Source organism: Danio rerio, chromosome 17 (assembly GCF_052040795.2).
Source record: "Danio rerio strain M-AB ecotype USA chromosome 17, GRCz13ab, whole genome shotgun sequence".
NCBI lineage: Eukaryota > Metazoa > Chordata > Actinopteri > Cypriniformes > Danionidae > Danio > Danio rerio.
In genome coordinates, this window is record NC_141037.1 from 21,400,001 (window position 1) to 21,420,866 (window position 20,866).

The 20,866-nt window shown below is 36.2% G+C and overlaps 1 protein-coding gene across 10 annotated transcripts in view; it reads right to left on the reverse strand.

Moving 5' to 3' along the window:
- Positions 1–14,244, reverse strand: part of p4ha1b (prolyl 4-hydroxylase, alpha polypeptide I b) — a 19,714-nt gene extending 5,470 nt beyond the window's left edge. For 3 of the 10 annotated variants that reach the window (XR_015512383.1, XR_015512385.1, XM_087288347.1), the window contains exons 1-9: positions 13,719–13,881; positions 11,526–11,602; positions 8,912–9,008; positions 8,620–8,771; positions 6,920–7,057; positions 4,750–4,989; positions 3,989–4,191; positions 3,730–3,906; positions 1,880–1,950 (exon numbers count right to left, since the gene is read on the reverse strand). Coding sequence is in view for 6 of the 10 variants with exons in the window: in XM_087288347.1 (XP_087144473.1) it covers positions 1,880–1,950; positions 3,730–3,906; positions 3,989–4,191; positions 4,750–4,989; positions 6,920–7,057; positions 8,620–8,771; positions 8,912–9,008; positions 11,526–11,601 (1,154 nt within the window). In the remaining 4 variants the exon portion in view is untranslated. 10 annotated transcript variants of the gene reach the window in all.
- Positions 14,245–20,866: the final 6,622 nt, after the last annotated feature.

Sequence of the window (20,866 nt, forward strand, 5' to 3'; positions counted from 1 at the left end):
GTCTCACTTTGACTGGATCACTTGAATCAGTGAGTCATTAACTGGGGAGTAGAACAGCGTTCCATTCAGAAGGGCTCATCGCAAAGATTTACCCTCCGGAGTGACACCTTTAAAGGAATTAGTGCTTAAAAATGATCCCTTTCGAATGTAACAGTGTGCAACAATAAACAAATTCCTGGCCCAAAGGATCATGGGGGCTTGAAGTAAACAAAAGTTGTACTTTTTGAAATCCTTCATTCCGAAGGGCCCTTCGAAGTAGCTAGTTGTGAGCACTTTGGTTTGGAACACTTTAATATGGTGGCCATGATTGTTTTAATACAAGATGGTGCATTCCAAACCACTGTCCTCCCCAGACCATGTGAATCAGTGAATCGTTAGCTGTTGACTCGCTCTGACTAGTTAATTTGAATCAGCAAATCATTAACCAGCTGCAAATCATTAATCACTCTCAAGCTGCAGTCACACTGGGCTTTTCCTCCCATAGACTTCTATTCATACGGACACAAATGTGTCAGACCGGAAACACAGGGTTTTGCAGGTCGCTGTGGTGCAAAGTTCGAGCTTGGTGAACTCTGACCTGCGAAATCGCATCACTTGACTGCGTGAGACCAATCGAGGATCAAAACATGACATCTCTTGACAGAAATTTAAAACAGAGCAATCATTGCCTTTTTTAAATGTCTAATCATCTTGTTTAATCCCATCCCTTTTCGCAGCGCCGCACAGTTCACTTGAATCATTGGACCATTAACTGGAGACTTGCTCGACTAGTTCATTTGAATAATCAACCCATTAACTGAAGACTCACTGATTGGTAATTTGAATCAGTGAATTGTTAACTGGAAACTTGCTCTGACTAGTTCATTTAAATCAGCAAACCATTAACTGGAAACTCATTCTTACTGGTTCATTTGATTCAGCGAACCATTAACTAAAGACTTGCTCTGATTGGTAATTTGAATCAGCGAATCATTAACTGTAAACTCGCTCTGACTGGTTCATTTGAATCAGCAAATCATTAACTGGAAACTCGCTCTGACTGGTTCATTTGAATCAGCGAATCATTAACTGGAAACTTACTCTGACTGGTTCATTTGAATCAGCAAATCATTAACTGGAAACTCGCTCTGACTGGTTCATTTGAATCAGCGAATCATTAACTGGAAACTCACTCTGGCTGGTTCATTTGAATCAGCAAACCATTAACTGGAAACTCACTCTGGCTGGTTTTTTGAATTAGTGAATCATAATCCAGAGACTCGCTCTGAAAGGTTCATTTGAATCAGCAAGTTGTTCATTAAGATCTACGGAAACTATTTTACTGTATGCATTTGACTCGTGGACATTATAACAAGGAACAGCATGTTTTCATGAAATGTATTAAAGTAAAAGTCTAAGATCATGCAATAAATGTCCACCACTGAATTTCAAATCACTCTGTCCCTGTTCAAGTCCTCTGAACAGACAAGATGACAATATTAAGAAAAAGTAAAAACTGGAGTAACTCATACTCTCTTTCTAAATCCTATCCATCACCCTATGACAAGCAGTCATAAGACCATACGGACAACTCCTCAGCATGAAAGCAACGTTTTTCTTAATGTGTGTTTACAAAGTTACAATCACAGCCAGTGCCAGTCAACTTAAAACATATAACACATTCTATACTATAATGCATTTTGTTAATACTTTCAAAAATCAATATGCATTTTTATACCTTTTATCTCTTTAGTTTGAATATTACAAATTGGACAACCAATTAATTTAACAGTGTTTTGCTGTGCTTTTTATCGCTTCTGCCAAGGAGTTCTCAGATTTGTAGCGGTCAATCAGGACACAACAGCTCTTTCTATTGACTGCATTTCACTCATCTCCTTACCTCTTGCTGATCCTGTAGGGGGCGGTCTCGAGCACGCCCGTGATGGGATTGGATATAGTAGCCCTACGGAGCTGAGGAGCCACATATGCATTACACTCAGACTCCTGAACACCACCTCCAACCCCTCACTTCAGCTGCATTCACATGCTATCAGAAAAAGCTTTAATACAAGTTTCCTTATTGGAATTTGGACATGGATGGCACTTCAAGTTGTATTTACTACTAGGAAAATGTGAGATGATTTTTAAAGATGGGTGGGTTAAAAACAGGGCATGAGGATTGCTATTAAGGCTGTGCAATTAATCAAAATCGAATCGCAATTTGAAGCGTTGCAATCAACTAAGCGCAAAAGGCTGCAATATGAATATATATTATTTAATTTCCCCCACTCAGAGCAAATGCATGACTGACGTCTGTGTGTGAAAGTCTTACTAGCCAACTGAGTGAGCACACGTTCGTTCTGCCCAATCAGAATAGTGCAACAGAACTATGTGGAATGCCCACAATGAAAAAAAAAAACATGCAAACAGGAAAGCGTGGACGAGTGGGATGATGGCGCCTGCTTCAAAAGCATTAATAAATGAATTACTATAAAAGAAAAACAGGACATCGGTAATATGGGAATATTTTGGTTTCAAACTCAAAGACACCAAATAAAAACAGGTTATTTGTAAGAGCTGTTGTATAATTGTTGCCACAGCATGAGGAAACACAACAACCAGCACCTAAAAAAGCACCACAGGTGGCTATATGAGAAGTGTGAAATTAAAATAGCAAATCAAAAATCGCAGTATCTGTCAAAAAAAACATCTCACAATTAGTTATTTTCCCCAAATTGCACAGCCCTAATGGCTATTGTTAATGCTATTTGTTATTCCACAATAGTTATTATTTAAGCGGCGTAATTAACTTGTATTGGCTGAAACAAACTGCCTATATATAGATAGGGTGGTAAACGATGACATAGTTGTAAATTAATTGTAATATTCATTTAGGCTTCATTGAGATTTTAAGAAAAAAAGGGACAAATAATTGTGTGAAGCACTTTTTAAGGGGAAACAGAAGATTTTAGATACATGTGACTGCAGCATTATATTTACTTCATTTGTTTTTCTGCTCACCAACACTGCATTTGATCAAATATACAGCAAAAACTAAAATATATATATAAATAAAAAATAATAAATATATAAAATATATAATAATAAAAAAAAAATATATATATATATATATATATATATATATATATATATATATATATATATATATATATATATATATATATATTGTAGTGGCATATTAGTGCATTATAAAAAAAAAAAACAACAGGAATAAAAACAGCTATGTAAGATTAAAGTTCAAATATTTGAGAGTTACGCATTTAGAAAAATTCTATGTCTGCTTCAGTCTGCTTCACAAGGTTATTATAGTTATTTAAACTTAAAATACGTGTTAACTGAAATAAAAATAAATACATTCATAAATAAAATAAAAGGCATTATTTTTTACAAATATGCACAAAAAAACAAAAGAGATGTTAAAATATACATAATAAAAATAATAACAAATGTAATTAATTAAAAACTAAAAGAAATTACTAATACATTACATATATACATTAAATATATAAAACAATGGAATTGCTTCAGACTAAAAGAAATCAAAACTACAATAGTAGATAATAAAATCATTATCTGACACTGTCTGAAATAATTTAAATAAAAAAAATTTATTTATAAGTTAAAATATATGAAAAAAGAACAATTAAATAAAAAACTAATAAAAAATATTAAAAGAATGACAAGTGAATACTCGACAAAGCACAATTTATATTCTGAATCCAAACTCACTCTGGGTTTTGCCATCTCCTTCACAGTCTCGATCTCACTATCAGAGATGATTTCATGATAACGGACAATCCGCGGCCGGTCCCACTCATCTTCCTGCTTCACCGGAGCCAAAAGTAGACGTGGATTACGGTTATTGTTGGAGTAACGGCAAAACAGGCGGCTTTGTCTACGAGGTGTCTGCAAGAAAAAAATAATTATAATTTAAGAAAAACACCAATTATGCAAAGAGTAAAAAGTAAAAAAGTAACTTTCTGCTCACCAGTTTTATTCCCTCTCCTCTGCACAGCCTTTCATATTTCTTCCTCTCTGGCAAAGGATCTTTGGAGCGTTTCCTCTGAGCATCACGCTTGTCCAGCACTCTTTTTTGATCTTCTTCTTTTTTCTCATTCTCAGCTTTTCTTTGCTTCTCCAGCTGGAACTCAAAGTACTTTAGGTTCCCATTGGCCCTGTGGTGATTGGGGTCTGAAATTGACACACATACAGGCATTTATACATTAGAAAAAATATGTTAGTGTCATAATCAGTCAGTATTTCCGTGTGTTGTGAATTTATAGTTTAAAAACTGTGTTGTTTCGGTTTGTTTTTGTCTGTTGTAGGTTGGGGGCCTGATGCTTTTCATCGCCCTTATACAAATGCAGTGCAAGAGTTCGTCATGGCCGCTGGTCATTCATTGTTTGGCAACTGGCAAAAAGCTGCGCTCCAATTTGGGCTTGATGTTTTGTTTTGCATCCATGCACTAGCACTGACAACACTTACCACATCCATTCACTTGCCTTTCACACTGATTGAACATACTGCTGCTGATGTTTTTGTTATGCTATTTTCAATTGTGTTAGAATAAATACTATGTTTGACTTTATTTCATGCTTGTATAAAAGAGTGTATGGGTGTTTCCCAATTATCGGTTGCAGATGAAAGGGCTTCCGCTGCGTAAAACAAATGCTGGATAAGTTCATTAGTCAAATGACTAAGCCAAAAAGAAAATGAAAGAATGACTGTAAGATTTTTATTTGTTTGTACCGAGCTTCAGCATCCTCTTGGTGAGTTCGAGGGCTCGGTCTAGTTCCCCCTGCTGGTAGATGGCATAACTCAGGTAGTCCATGACTGTGACCTTGTCTATGGGTGATTCCTCTCCTTCGTCTAGCTGTGAGAGAGCCTGGGCCATCCAGAGCTCAGTGTGATAGTAATCCGCATCAGAGTATGCAATCTTCCCCAGCTCATAGCAGTCCTCCACTGTCATTCGACTCTTGTGTACAACACCTGACGTCACAAACAGCCTCTTTATTAAAATGTCATACATTCATAAGATTAGTTTGAACTGTCTGCACATTATGGACAAATGGACTTCCTAAATAATCAGCTGCAGCTAAAGACACATTTAAAGGAGTTTAACGTTACTAAACACATTCAGAAAGAAAATTGTTAATATTCTCAAATTTTGAAAAGAGAGAAGTGTTTTTCAGATATAAAGTTTGTTATTTTCTTCTTTTTTTTTACATTTATCCTTTATTTTATCAGGAATGGCCAAAATGGCAGCAGAAAAAGTTTCACATTTCACATTAACAACGAAATCGCACTATGTTCCCATAAGACACATATGAAAGAAAAAAAAAAAGTAAAAGAATCAATCATAACAAGTACATGTTCCCTTTAGAGTAGACCAAGGGTTCTCAAACTTGGTCCTGAAGGTCCGGTGTCCTGCAGATTTTAGCTACACCTCCAATCAGACACACCTGGGCTAGCTAAACAAGCTCTCACTAGGCTTTCTAGAAACATCCTCGCAGGTGTGTTGAGGCAAGCTGGAGCTAAAATCTGCATGACACCATACCTCCAGGACCAAGAATAAGAACCCCTGGTGTAGACCATAGGGGACACTGGAGTGTTTTAGAGCTGCAGTTCTTCAGCAGATCACTTGTATGCCAGCTTATAGACAAACCAGCTGATCGATGTGACTTTGAAACGCTCCAGTGTCCCTGTATCTGTGGTTACACTCAGTAAACAGCGGTGAGTTCGGTGAACTGATGACTGTCACGGCCAATCACAGTCATTTCTTTTGGGCACGTGAACACAATAGTCCTTTCACACATACAGACCTGTGTATGTGTGAACAGGCCCTTTTTGAAAATACCGGTAAATTCGTTCTGGCTACTTTCCGGAAATACTATAATTTGCCAGAATGCTGCGCTGTGTGAATGCAGAAGAAAGATTGCCGGAAAGAGCGCGTGCACGTCTAGAACATGCCGACGTGAGACGCCTGCTTTAGCCAATCAGAACAGTCAGAAGCATTCACGTCCGTGCGGTTTATGAGAATAAAAGCCTTTGAATATTTTACCAGACATATTTAGCTGCTAGATGTTAGTCAGATAACGTTTATATGTTCATCTTAATGCCAATTGTGTAAATTATTATCGATAAGATGCTTATAAGCCGTTGTTTGTTTACCTTCAAGCTTTGCGTGTGCCTGTGAAACAGTCCGTGAGCGCCAGCACACACACATTTCATGTACATCTTGACATGCGAAAGTGTTTCTCTATGTGTTTTCAGCGGAGTTGTTCACATTATTGATCCATCCACTAAGTTTGTAATTTAGTCAAATGTTTACAAACACAAGCCCAGCCGTTTAGAGGTAATTTCTGGTTAATGATGTCAGAATTTACCAGTATTTTGGAATGGATGTGTGAATGCTCTTTTCTGGAAAAATTCCGTAACATCCTCGCCTGTATAAACAGCGCTTTTTTGAATTGACCGGTAAAGTCGTTCCGGAATTTTCCACATATTTACCGGTATCACTGTGTGAAAGGGGCTATTGGCTAATCAGCACCGTTTAAGAATGTGCTCCACAGTGCTCAAATATTAGCAGGAAACTAATATTTAGTTTAAAAAACCTTTAGTTATTAGCAGGTTTTAAAAATTTCAGTATCGATTGGTACCGAATTCCAGTATTGTGACTGCACTAGTGTAAACAACTAGATGAGTCATAGTTAAGGATGTTTTATTTATTTTTACAACACCTGCAGACTTTAAATCTCTGTCACACAGGAACATTTTAAAGATTTTCTAAAGAACTATAAGCAACTTTTCACAGACACAGCATGATGTCTCTTAAACAGTTCACACAGACCATGGTAATGCAATGTACTTGATAAAGATTTGCAGGCAATCAGGAATGCATAAACACAGACGTGCTCACCAGGCAGGTCTCCGCTAGAGATGGCGTTGGCAGACAGCTGGTATGTGTCCTGTAATCTAAGCAAAGCTTTGGCTGCTCCTGTCTGGTCCTCATCTGTTGGGAAGTACTGTCTCTGGACTGTCAGATTGGAGATAAATCCTAGAGAAAAAAAAAAGAAGTGAAGATAAGAGACTTGATCTTGAGGTTTACAACAGATTAAGATTAAGTGTTTAATAAAACTTATGGAGATGTTAATAATGCTATTACTAATAGCAGTGTGTGGTTTGGGTGAAATCACGTTTAAGCCCAATCCCAATTCTATTTTGTACCCCTTCCCCTTGGCCATTGAAACAGAGTGTGAAGGGGAAGGGCTTCAAAATGAACCCCTAAGAAATAGTACAGCACTACAACACCTGGACACGTCATCATATGTCATTGCGATCTCTAACTTCATATAAGATTGACGATTACGACTGCTGTAGTTATTCCATTTGCATTATTTTTTTGTATTTATCTTCAGGAAATCACTCAAGGAAACAATATCATGTTATCATAACGATATAATGTGGCAATAAGCTCATAACTGTACTGTGCATTTACACAGTGGCCATATTCATCTATGTCAGGGGTGTCCAAACTCTGTCCTGGAGGGCCGGTGTCCTGCAGGTTTTAGATCCAACTTGCCTCAACACACCTGCAGGGATGTTTCTAGAAAGCCTAGTAAGAGCTTGATTAGCTAGCCCAGGTGTGTCTGATTGGGGTTGGAGTTAAAATCTGCAGGACACCGTCCCTCCAGGACCGAGCTTGGACACTCCTGATCTAAACACATAAAAACAACATTAACATTATAGCAGACACTGTAAAAAGGTCACCACTAGACTTTTCTGAGAGGGTATTCGAGTGTTATCAAGTATTGTGGGACTCCTATACGGGAGTAATTATTAGGGATTATAGATAGCGAATTTAGTGGTTTTTATTTTACAGTTTTTTTTTATCATGACGTTAAAACCTCTTACACATACACTTTCTAATTTATTATCTCTGCTCTGTGAAAACCTATTGGGACATTGAACTTGCATATAAAAGCTCTTCTGTTTGCTTTATTAGTTTTCAGTCCTTTAGTCATTCTCAAAAAACAGATGATTTATTTTTTCTGTCAACGTTTGACCATCAACTAACACTCTTTATTAGGTTTTGTTCTCTTTTAAAGTTTTCTGGGCCACTAAATTTTTTTTTTTATCTTTTTTTAACAAACAAAATTGCTCTGATTTTTTAATAACACATTTTTAGCAATTCTGTTGTGACACTAAAGACTTGAGTCTTGGAATCTGTTTTGCCGTCACAGGAATACATTATTTAAGATATTAAAAGATTATATTTTGATATTGCAAAACTAATTTAATATTGCAAAACTTTACTGATTCTCTTTTTATTGTATTTATAATTTTGCTTAAAATATATATATTTTAAACTCCAAACTTATAAAGTGATAGTAATTTTTCACAAATATATAATATAATATTTAATATATTTCTTATGCATGTACGCCATTAAGGGGGATTTGGTGGATACCAACCAAATTAATCATTCAGTCATTCTTGAAAAATGAGTTTTGCTTTATTACATGAGACCGTAATAAAAACAGTAAATATATAATTACATTAAAAAAAAGTAATTCCACCCATGCTTAGGTACCATGTTGAACTGTCAGCATCACTAACCATTGGTGGTGTCTTTCAGCACCAGGTTCTCCAGGTCGCTCCACTCACTGTTGAGTCTCTTCATCAGTTTAAAAGCATTGACCGGGTGCCCCAAGAATCCCTCGGGGTCCTGCGTGGCGGTGATCGTCAATGAGTCCAGTTTATCTGCCCATCTGAAGCAGGTAAACAAGCAGAAAATTCATTGCTATCTGTGAGCTACTATTTGACAACTGACAGTCCCAAATTCCTGATACAAAAATACATGTTAAATAAATACATGCTAATGTGTGTGTGTTTGTGTGTGTTTACTCACTCTTTAACCTGCTCTAGTCTGTTCTCTTCTTGTTTGATGTATTCTTTGAGAGATGTCACCAGGTCCTTCTCAGCGTACAGCAGGTCTGTCATCTGACCTACAAGTCAAAACGTCAAATATAACTAAGACACTTCAGATTTCTTCAAATTAAACTAACAAAAGGTTAGCAATATACAAAAACATTATAGTTTTCATGGGGTCAAACTAAATTGTAAATGGATTGAAATTGGTTTAAAATGGGTGTTTTTCAATGGATTGTCCCAATGACAAATGACAAAAATGAAATTTGCTTTCATTGAAACAAAATACATAAATTGCCAGAAAAACTACAAATTCAAATTCATCAATAATGTGCTTTGCACGTTATGAAACCCATGTTATTACCCCATATGCTTTATAAAAAGAACGCATGAATGTTAGTGATGAAAGACATTTTAGGTGCGTTCGACTTCATGCAGCGCTGCGCAGATCAATCAAAATCTGTCTTAAAGTGGTGCATGCTGGTTAGAAATTTTGTCCAGCTTGACACTGCAGATGCCACGAGACTGTCACATGTGGCATCAAAGTACCTTGACAGTGCTCTGAGATCAGACGGCAGACTCAGCTGGTGCAGCATCTGAAGAGCGACTGCAGGAGCTGCGATGACGACAACGGTATTACTCGAGTGGCTGAGTTCAATGCATGACAACAACCACACGTGTTTCACGTTTATTATTGGACAAATTCTATCCCACAAATTTCAAAACAAAATAACTTTTTGTACCATCTCTATCTTGTTTATATCATGCTTATCTGCTTGTTAAGTGACGTCACGCGAAGCGGCTTCCGGGTTCAAGCGCTCTATTCAACTGTATTGGGAGAATCATGAAATGGTAATTATAAATGTTAACAAAGCGATTTAATACTTTCGAAAATCACGAAAGCAATATATATATATGTCCATACCTAATATCCGATGGCCTGAAAGTGATTCAGTTTTTTATAAATTGTTAAATTTTTGGTATTTGTTATGCAGCAAGCCCAGAGACTGTTGTGTACACTATGACTTTATATAAAATTAACTTTAATGTGTGATATGAATAAAAAGCCATAAACGAATAATTTCTCAACTCAAATGACTGGCGGCTTGGACCTGGAAACAGTATTACATACGTCACCAACATGTCACCCTTTAATAAGCGGATTAAAAGACTACAAACGTTTTACTGCAGAATCATCTTTTAAATAATTTGTTTATAAAGGCTAGATTGTTTGCATAGGTTTATTTCAACCTTTTTTTATACAGGCTATTTACTGCATTCAGCTCCATGAACAATTTAAATGACATATTTTAGTGAATGACCTGAATATTAACTCAAATACAGACTTACAGACTTGTAAAATAATGATCATCATTGATCCTGACATCCTAAAGGTTTCTTAACAAATAAAGTTAAAGAACTATTTTATTAAATAATTATGAAATTATTTATATGTATATAATTTCCTGTCAAGCCATTTAAGCACACATTTCAAAAAGTGACATTGATGTACCTTTCTCTTTCTACTTAAAGTGTAGCTCACTCATTTTGGGAATGAACTTTTGTTCATTCTTTTCAGATTAAAGTGCTTTTAAAAATGCATTCATTTTAACAAATAATATTAATAATGCTTTAAGACTTTTTGAAAACAATTTGTTTTGGGTTTTACACTAATATATATTGGGAAGTTTTATATCTGTAAATAAATGTAAAACCTTTTTTAGCATATTGAAACAAGAAGTATTACCCTAAAGATTAATGTTTAAAATCCTAGACTCTGAGCTTACTGCTTTGTATTTAATAGGCCTATTCTTTTTATGTTTATATTAACCTCTCGTTCGTTTGTTGTATAGGCTATTCAAATTTAATTCATTTTTCCCGTGTTTTTTTAAAAATGAACTACAGTTTGTAGAGACTGTTCCGTTTTATTTGTTCTGTAAATATTTTGCTGTTATAAATAATAAATAAATAAATAAATAAATAAATGATGATGACGCATATGATCAGTCATCATGACTGCTGCAACTTTTAACCCAGAAGTGTCCAACTTGACGGCTCTGTTTTAGTGCTTCATAGTTTTGGGTGGATCCTAGCAGCATTAAGGTTCAGAAATGCAATAATCAAATGTACATTAACACCATATAGTCTTCATTGTATAAATAATTAAACCTTTAATCTTTACTAAAGTTGCAAACTTAACAATTCCTTGTGCTCAAATTTTTACATTTGATTGAAACCTTACAGTCACAGGGCTTAAAAATATAGAAAAATGAAAGCCTTTCACAATATTAGAACCTATTAGATTAGGTCAAGTTTTATAAATCCCAACATGGCGTTACAGATCCTGCTATGAGACCATTGCAGTTTTGCACATTGCGATATCGATGCTGAAATTATACAACTTGTAGCCGCAGGCGTAATAAAAAAAAATAAAAATTTCCTGGTGACACTTTGCTGAATATCTTCTTGAGTGAGTGCATTTCATAAAAAGCCTTCTGTATGGTTTTCTTCCATACATCATGTATTTGGAAGGATGTACAGCCTGATAATATATAAATACAGTCTACAACAAAAACAACGGAAGCTCGTCTCACCTGTGGAAGTGAAAAAGTCATTGTGGGCATACAGGAAGTGGAAGAGGAAACTCAACAGGAACCAAGCCAACATCATCCTGGAAGAAATAAAGAGTGTCTCACATGTAATGCACTGAACACAAAATGAGTCTAGAACTAAGTCTCAGGACAAGAAAAATGTGTTACGAAAACAACTAACATGTGCAGCCTGCTAAAACAAAAACAAAAATGAGGTTTTGATTTTTATAACTCCCAGTGCACACACATTTGGATACGCATGGCTGCATGTGGTCACTGGAATTTCAGCACCAATGTGGCACCCAGTGGCAAACAAAGAGCATGCAGGAAGATCCCTTTTGTTCGTTTAAGCCAGTATCAGCGTGTATAAACAAGATGTCACGTTTGTTTGTGAAAAAGGACAATTAGGGCAAACAGGGGGGAAGCCTGGAGCAAAAAAAAAAACCTCACTAGACAAACATACCAAAAAATGACATCACTCGTATCATAAATCTGACTTTAATGAGTTGCAAATGTTTTGTGGTATGTAAAGGGCATGTGGAAAAAACTCCCCTTAAGGCACTTAACTAATTGTGTGTGTCCTGCTGTGCTCACTCATAAGCTCATCTGCTGAAAATACCTGTGACCAGCATGTAATTTATAAAAGGTTTTTTGCGTAAACTGATGTTAATGCCACCTGTAGTGCATGACATGTCATAATAAACTGAACGCTATGAGGTTGTCATGAAAATACTTAACAAGGTACTTCCTTAACATAGACAATTGGCTTTATAATACAAATATAATCATTCATTAATTTTCTTTTCGGCTTAGTCCCTTTATTTATCTGGGGTCACCACAGCATAATGAACCGCCAACTTATCCAGCATATGTTTTACGCAGCGGATGCCCTTTCAGCCGCAACCTATCACTGGAAAACACCCATTTACTCTCATTCAAACACATACACTACAGACAATTTAGCTTACCCAATTCACCTATAGCGCATGTCTTTGGGCTGTGGGGGAAACCAGAGCACCCAGAGGAAACCCACAAGAACATGCAAACTCCACACAGAAATGCCAACTGATCCAGATAAGGATTGAACCAGCGACCTTCTTCCTGTGAGGGGACAGTACCCACTGTGCCGCCTAAATTTAATAATGTTGACAGGCTGTAAGTTTTTGCATATTTAAGAAGAAATGTTCCCAATACATTTAAAAATATTTTTAAAAAGTGTTTTAAATATTGAACCAATGGGTTTTCAAAATTATAGAAATGTTCATAACCAATATAAACATTCTTAATTCATTACAAAACTGAACAGCAATGTTTAAAATGCATTCAGACATAAAGTTCGAATTTTGAGAATGCTAGAAAACACCTTTTTTACAGAGATTTTTCATTCAAGAACTCCAAACTTGTTTCCTTCATAATATGTTGAACATTAATTAATAGGTCTCCTGTTATATCACTTTCTGTACCATCACTATCCTGTTGCATTGTCATTTTATCTAAAATCAGGTAACTTGGATTCATAATCAAGAAGTATCAAAAAGCTTTAGCAGTGAATTTTTGCTAAAATCAATATCATGATAAAATCAAATTAAAATGAGTGGACACTCTCAGTGAAGGTAAACTCAGTCCAGCTCAACTTCATTTCATTCTGTTACGATTTGTCCATTAATTTCCAGTATGCTCAGCAAATCAATTTATTACAAACTGCATAAGTTAGTAGTTGGAAGCTGTTGCGTAATTAGAGGGAAGCCCCTGGTTGTGTTCGTGAGTTCGAGAGGGTCCAGCATGGAAGCGGCCGCGGATCTGCCACGTCTTCGCTCCGCCTCTCCAGAGCTTCAGGCGACCCGTTAACCCGACTGTAAACTCCTCAAAAAGTTCATAGATAACAGATGCCAGGGACATATATATATAAAAATCCACGCAGCAGGACAATAAGGACACGCTAAAAAGTGTGCAGCAGTGCTTCAAATAATCTGACGCACGCCACGTTGCGCGTGATTGACAGCGAAACACTACACACATTTTTGCGACATTAGTGAAGTACTATGCAAAAAATGTAACATTTTGCGTTTAATCAAAATCCGCTTTAGGACATTTTTAAAAGCAGTTTCTTAGGTTCTTTAGAATCTTAAAGTAGCAAAAACATGCATTTTAAATATGTTCATCATATCTAACATTAAATCCGACGATCTAACTTACTTGTTAAATTAACGTAAACCTCGTTTTTCATTGGGTTCAAACAATACTTGTACATGGGGTTAATTATTGTGTCTATAGCCTGCCTGCTTTACATTATTAGGTAGCCTTCGTTTACAACAGAACACACAAGGAAAACTTGTGCACGTGCACATTGTGTCAACCAGAAGAAATTCCGACCGGAAACTCTATTTAAGGGCACATTTTGCATTTTAAAGCAAATACTTTCTTTGTAATGTGTTATTGAGTATATTTACATGTACGCTGCATCACATACACATTTACTCTATCAATGAAAAAGTCATGTCAACGATAAATACATAAATAACAATTTTCCTCAGACAGGTTTAAAAGTAAGTAACGTTATCGTCATACCTTTCAGGCTGTCACCTCGCGCAGAGAAGCCGTGAATCGCTTCAGATGTTGCTCTAGTGCTGCTGATAAGGAGCTCAGCATGAACGGAGGACTCTGCTGTGTTTACGATGCTTCTGGTCTGCAGCTGGGCTTTATCTGGAGGCTGAACCGCACTTTTCCTCGCCATCTGGCGGCAGGGATTCCACCAGGCTACGTGCGGAGTCTCACACACTCTCCCAAACTCATGGAACCAGGTGGAAATCCGAACTGAGCATGCGCGTCGCCTATTTGGGTGCATATTTAGAAGTTCATATTGATATAATGACGAGTAACATCTCATTTTAGACAAGTAAAGATTTTTTATTTGGAAAACCCATGATGAACTTTTAGAGAGATTTTTCATGCCATAGCTACTTCATCATCATTCGTTCATTTTCTTTTCAGCTTAGTCCCTTTATTAATTAGGGGTCGCCACAGCAGAATGAACCGCCAACTTATCCAGCAGATGTTTTACGCAGCTGGATATTATTGGGCGGATGCCCTTCCAGCTGCAACCCATCACTGGGAAACATCCACACAAACTCATTCACACACATACACTACACACAATTTCTTTAGACTTGTGGAGGAAACCGGAGCACTCGGAGGAAACTCATGCGAACACGGGGAAAACATGCAAACTTCACACAGTAATGCCAACTGCCTCAGCCAAGGCTTAAACCAGTGTTACCCACTGCGACCGTGATCGTGCTACCCACTGCGACCATGCCATACTTGTCAAACTTAAATTCTGCATGATCCAATTTCAATGCTTAGAGAGTATTTTTATCATTTTATGTCATCTGCCTTTTTCTATTTTTTTAGTTATTTTTGGTCTTTTGGTCTGAATGTTTATATATTTATTAAAAGGAAATGCAGAATAAGAATACAAATAAATGTGCATATAACATTAGCATATAACAATTTTTAGGTACTAATATATACTTTTGAGGTGCCAATATGAACCCTTACAAATGTGTACCTTTTGAAAAGGTACCACCCCAGTGACAGCTCTAGTACCTTTATTTCTGAGAGTGTATAATTAACATTAAATATTATTATTCAGAGAAGTAATATACAATACTGGGGACACCGTGGCTCAGTGGTTAGCACTGTCATCTCACAGCAAGAAGGTCGCTGATTCAAATCCTGGCTGGGTCAGTCAGCATTTCTGTGTGGAGTTTTGCATGTTGTCTCCGTGTTCACGTGGGTTTCCTCTAGGTTCCCCCTACAGTCCAAACACATGTGCTCTAGGTAAATTGAATAAACTAAATTGGCCGTAGTGTGTGTGTGTGTGTGTGTGTGTGTGTGTGTGTGTGGTTGTAAATAAGTGTGTATAGATGTTTCCCAGTACTGGGTTGCAGCTTGAAAAGCATCTGCTGTGTAAAACATATGCTGGAATAGTTGGCGGTTTAATCTGCTGTGGCAACCCCATATTAGTAAAGAGACTAAGCCGAAATAAATGAATGAATGAATCATCATGTAGATCATGTAGCATTTAACAAAATTTTCATTATTAATATATCTATTTATTATTTAGTAATTATGTAGTAATAACAATTTATTTATTATTATTTAGTAGTATTATATATTTAGAATATATCTCATTTTAAATAGCTATTTCTGGGTTGAATTAAAACTGTTAAAGTGACATCTGCTAATTTTCCTCAAAGCCTCTCCTGCTTTAAATTGTAAATGCAGCCTTTGCTTCCCAAACAAATACTGAGCAGTAAACAAGGAGAAGTTTGTCACACAACCTGAAGAATGTCTGTTTGTTTCTCTGTTTGGTTGTGAAACTGTAGCACTGTAGGGACACAATGGCAGGCATGTGTTATGAACACAAGCTTTAGAAAGTATCCTTCATTCATTCATTCATTCATTCATTCATTCATTCATTTTCTTTTCGGCTTAGTCTCTTTATTAATCAAGGGTCGCCACAGTTAATTGAACCACAAACTCATCACCGGAAAACACCCATACACTCTCATTCAAACAGATACACTACGGGCAATTGCACTTACCCAATTCACCTATAGCACAAGTCTTTGGACTGTGGGAGAAACTGGAGCACCCGGAGGAAACCCACACCAACACGGGGAGAACATGCAAACTCCAAACAGAAATGCCAACTGACCCAGCCGAGGCTCAAACCAGTGACCTTCTTGCTGTGAAGTATCAGCGCTACCCACTGTGCGTTGTCCAATTTTTGTTCATTTTTTGTAATTATTCCTATTAATGCTCCGGCTTTCTGAATGCTATAGCCAATTTGACTGATACAAAAATAAGCTGAGATTGTTCATATGAGATTGATTCCAGTTACTCATTTCTTCATCACAGTACTCCACAGACTACAGCTCTGTATGTCCAGCACAGTTTGTATTTACTTCTCTGGTTTATTTTTATTTTTTTACACTAACTTTATAACCTTTTTTGGTCAATAAATGTTTCACCAATACTGGAAGTCAAAACATTTATTTTCTTACAAACAAAGCCTAAACTAGACTCAAACACATATAGAGTGCTGCAGTCGTGACGTCAAAACCCAGAAGATAATTCTCCACTGCTTCATTCTTTTTTATATAATGTGTTTTTTTTTTTAATTCAGGGGTAAATTAAGATATGGGGATAATATAACTTCTCAAAACATTGATGTATTATTGTACAATGTTAACTCCACACATTCAATATAGAAGGTTGCCACATTATCATCTGTTTTTGGGACACTATTCATCTTCCATACTGGAATGTTGAGTGTTGGTCCTTGAACACTCAAGTGTGAGCATCTGGAATATCCTATGTGAATATCAGCAATATGCTTGACTTCAGCATGATGATTTTGCTAAATTAACACAATACAAGCCACAGCTAACACAGCACTGAAACATGCCAGCATTTACAGGGATATTTACCCAAAAATAAAATGTACTCCCTCAAGTGATTCTAAACCTTTATGAATCTCTTTTGTCTGTTGAACACAAAGGGAGATATACTGAATAATGTTAGAAAGAAACAGCCACTGACAAAAGTAGAAACAAGAATTAAATAAATGTAAAATAGAACTAAATGGCTGTCTTTTCCCTTTGTGTTATACAGAAGAAAAAAAGAATATATTACATAAAATAAAAAAAACATCACACACACACACACACACACACGCACACACAAACGCACACACACACGCACACACACACGCACACACACAGGCACACACACAGGCACACACACAGGCACACACACACGCACACACACAGGCACACACACACGCACACACACACACACACACACACACACACACACACACACACACACACACACACACACACACACACACACACACATTCATTCATTCATTAATTTTCTTGTCGGCTTAGTCCCTTTATTAATCCAGGGTCGCCACAGCGGAATGAACCTCCAACTTATCCAGCAAGTCTTTACGCAGCGGATGCCCTTCCAGCCGCAACCCATTTCTGGGAAACATCCACACACACATTCACACACACATTCATCACACTCATACACTATGGACAATTTAGCCTACCCAATTCACCTGTACCGCATGTCTTTGGACTGTGGGGGAAACCAGAGCACCCGGAGGAAACCCACGCAAAGGCAGGGAGAACATGCAAACTCCACACAGAAACACCAACTGAGCCGAGGTTCGAACCAGCACCCAGCAACCTTCTTGCTGTGAGGCGACAGCACTACCTACCGCGCCACTGCCTCACCACACACACACACACACACACACACACACACACACACACACACACACACGTACACACACACACAAACACATATATATATATTTAGACTTATTAGCCCCCCCCCCCCCCCCCCCCCCTGAATTACTAACCCCCCTTTTTGTTTTCCCCCAATTTCTGTTTAGTGCAGAGAAGATTGTTTTCAACACATTTCTAAACATAATAGTTTTAATAACTCATTTCTAATAACTGATTTATTTTATCTTTGCCATGATGACAGTAAATAATATTTGACTAGATATTTTTCAAGACACTTCTATACAGCTTAAAGTGACATTTAAAGGCTTAATAGGTTAATTAGGTTAATTAGGCAGGTTAGGGTAATTAGGCAAGTTATTGTATAACAATGGTTTGTTTTGTAGACTATCGAAAAAAAATATAGCTTAAAGAGGCTAAGAATTTTGTCCCTAAAATGGTGTTAAAAAACTTAATAACTGCTTTTATTCTAGCCAAAATAAAACAAATAAGGTTCCTTGCTCTGGTAAACATCATTTGGGAAATATTTAAAAAAGGAAAAAAAATTCAAAAAATAAATAGGTATATGTATATATATATATATATATATATATATATATATATATATATATATATATATATATATATATATATATATATATATATTCATTTATTCATTCATTTTCCTTTGACGTGGTCCTTTAATTTATCAGGAGTAACCACAGCGGAATGAACCGCAAAGTGTGCTTTACCCAGTGGATACCCTTCCAGCTGCAACCCAGTACTGGAAAACATCCATACTACAGCCAATTAAGTTTATTCAATTCCAACAGATTACATGGACGCTGTCAGCGCATAGCAGTATTATGGAGAACTTCTGGAGCTGAGCATAGCTTATCAAACAGCCCAGTTTTGAATGCATTACCGTCACTCTGGCATGAGCAGTCACCAGATGACTCTGCTTATATCTGTACACACACACTAAGAGAGAAACCCTCACACTCTATTAAGTGTACATGTGAATATATAAGTATATAATAGAGCTAATGCAGTGAAAGTTGTCCTGTTTCAGCATTTAGGAGGTTGTAGACCTGCTGTGGGGTCATATAGCCTTGCTCTTTCTGGAAGTGCAGGAATCAGAGTCTATTTTACAGAAAAACACAAAATAAAATAAAAATGCATTACTGACAGCTCATATGGACAATCTATGTAACAGTAACAATTTTTATAAATTGATTATGTATGTGTTTTTTTCTCCAGAAGTCCGATATCAGTCCATTTTAATACTTCTTTGTTTTTTTATAGTGGGCGGAGGGGGATTTTTAATAAATTTGTCTTATTAGGGAAAAAAAAAATCACATTAACTTTATGGTTTCTGCCACTAGATGGGGCATATAAACTTCAAGAAAAATTCTAGGCAGAACAAATAAATTCTAGTACGCTAGAATTATTTAGAGAGAAAAAAGTATTTGAAAAAAAAATTTATTAGTTCAATTCAATTTACTAATTTATACATATACCAATACTTCGTATGTCGGTCAGATTTTATGGTTTTCTACCAACAAAAATGCAAAAAAATAATTATTTATTTGTTATTTGTTTGTTTGTGTGTGTATTTGAGAATTTAGGACAGGTTAAATGTTTATTTTTATGTATAGTCAAGTTATAAGTATCAAAATATAAATGTATAAAATTTGAATGCTTTATTTGTATAAAAAAGTATTGTTAAACGGCCAATTCTGACTTAAGGTTACTTTTATTCAACTAGCAAGTTTGACTGAAAATGACAAAGGCTTCTCCTGAAAGATAATAAGACAATGTACAAAGAGGCATCATTGTGGAAAAAATATTTTATTTATATTTAAACAAAAACTTTAAGTTTTAACTTTGTTAACTTTACCAGGGATATTTATCATTTTGGGCTTAATTGTATATAATCAGAAAGTTTAAAAGTTTCACAGTGAACGTCAACTAATATTTGACATTATTATATTTGACATATCAGATACACACACAAACTGATTTCTTATGTGGTAGCTCTTTGCTGCTAAATTGTTAAGGGTGCCAAACAGCATTTCCTGTTGCTTACATGCTTGTTTACGTTCTTGTGACAACAAACCATTAGCGCTAGAAACTATGTATGTCATTGATCAACTTTAACAAAAAAAAAAAAAAATACCAACAATCACACAGCTTTGTCTATTATGATTGGAGCTGCTCCTTCTTTGAGGAATTTTTAGTCGAATCCAGCACTGAACTAAGAGAGATTCTGGAAGTTCTCCTTTGTCAAATGCTAGCTATTATTTTTTATAATTCTCTGGAACATAATTACAATGAAACTGTTATCAGTTCTGTCTTTGTGTCCTGTATTTATGTCCTTAAGCCCAAATAAAGAAACAAAACAAGCTCTGGAAATAGCAGTGTTTGGACGGCATTTTAGCGTTCTCCGCTATAACATTAAAGCACTTCTGGCCCCAAAATTAATTCGCTGTAGGCTTTGCTAAGCTAACTTTAACCAATAATAAAATAAAATCAAAATCATAAAATCATTGACCCATCCCTGTGTCATTCCACAGTATATGATGTCACCATCTTATTTCTGACTGATATTTGACCTGATTAATAAGTGCCGGGTAGTCATGGTTATAGTACTTTGTCAGTCTGTTCTAGGATTCTTACTCAGCCACCTGTCTGGAAATAATGTGCTTGTTTGCTCTCAGCCCAGTTCACCATTTATTCTGTGGATCCAGCTGCTGTGTGAGCACATATTTACACAGAAATGTTTGTCTGATTATTTGTGATAACTTATGGATGGACATAATGAATGTTTATTTACAATGTCTGTGTTAATATTGGAACATTGAAAGCCACATTTACATTTAAAGATAACATAAAATTGTATGTTTTTATGGATAATTCTTTGGAAAAAAACTAATTTGTGACAAGCCATTGGGTCGGATGGCCCACCAAATGTTAAAAGATGCAAATGATACCCAAATTCTGACTTGAAATCTTAAATTCTGCTTCCAGTCTTCATGTTTT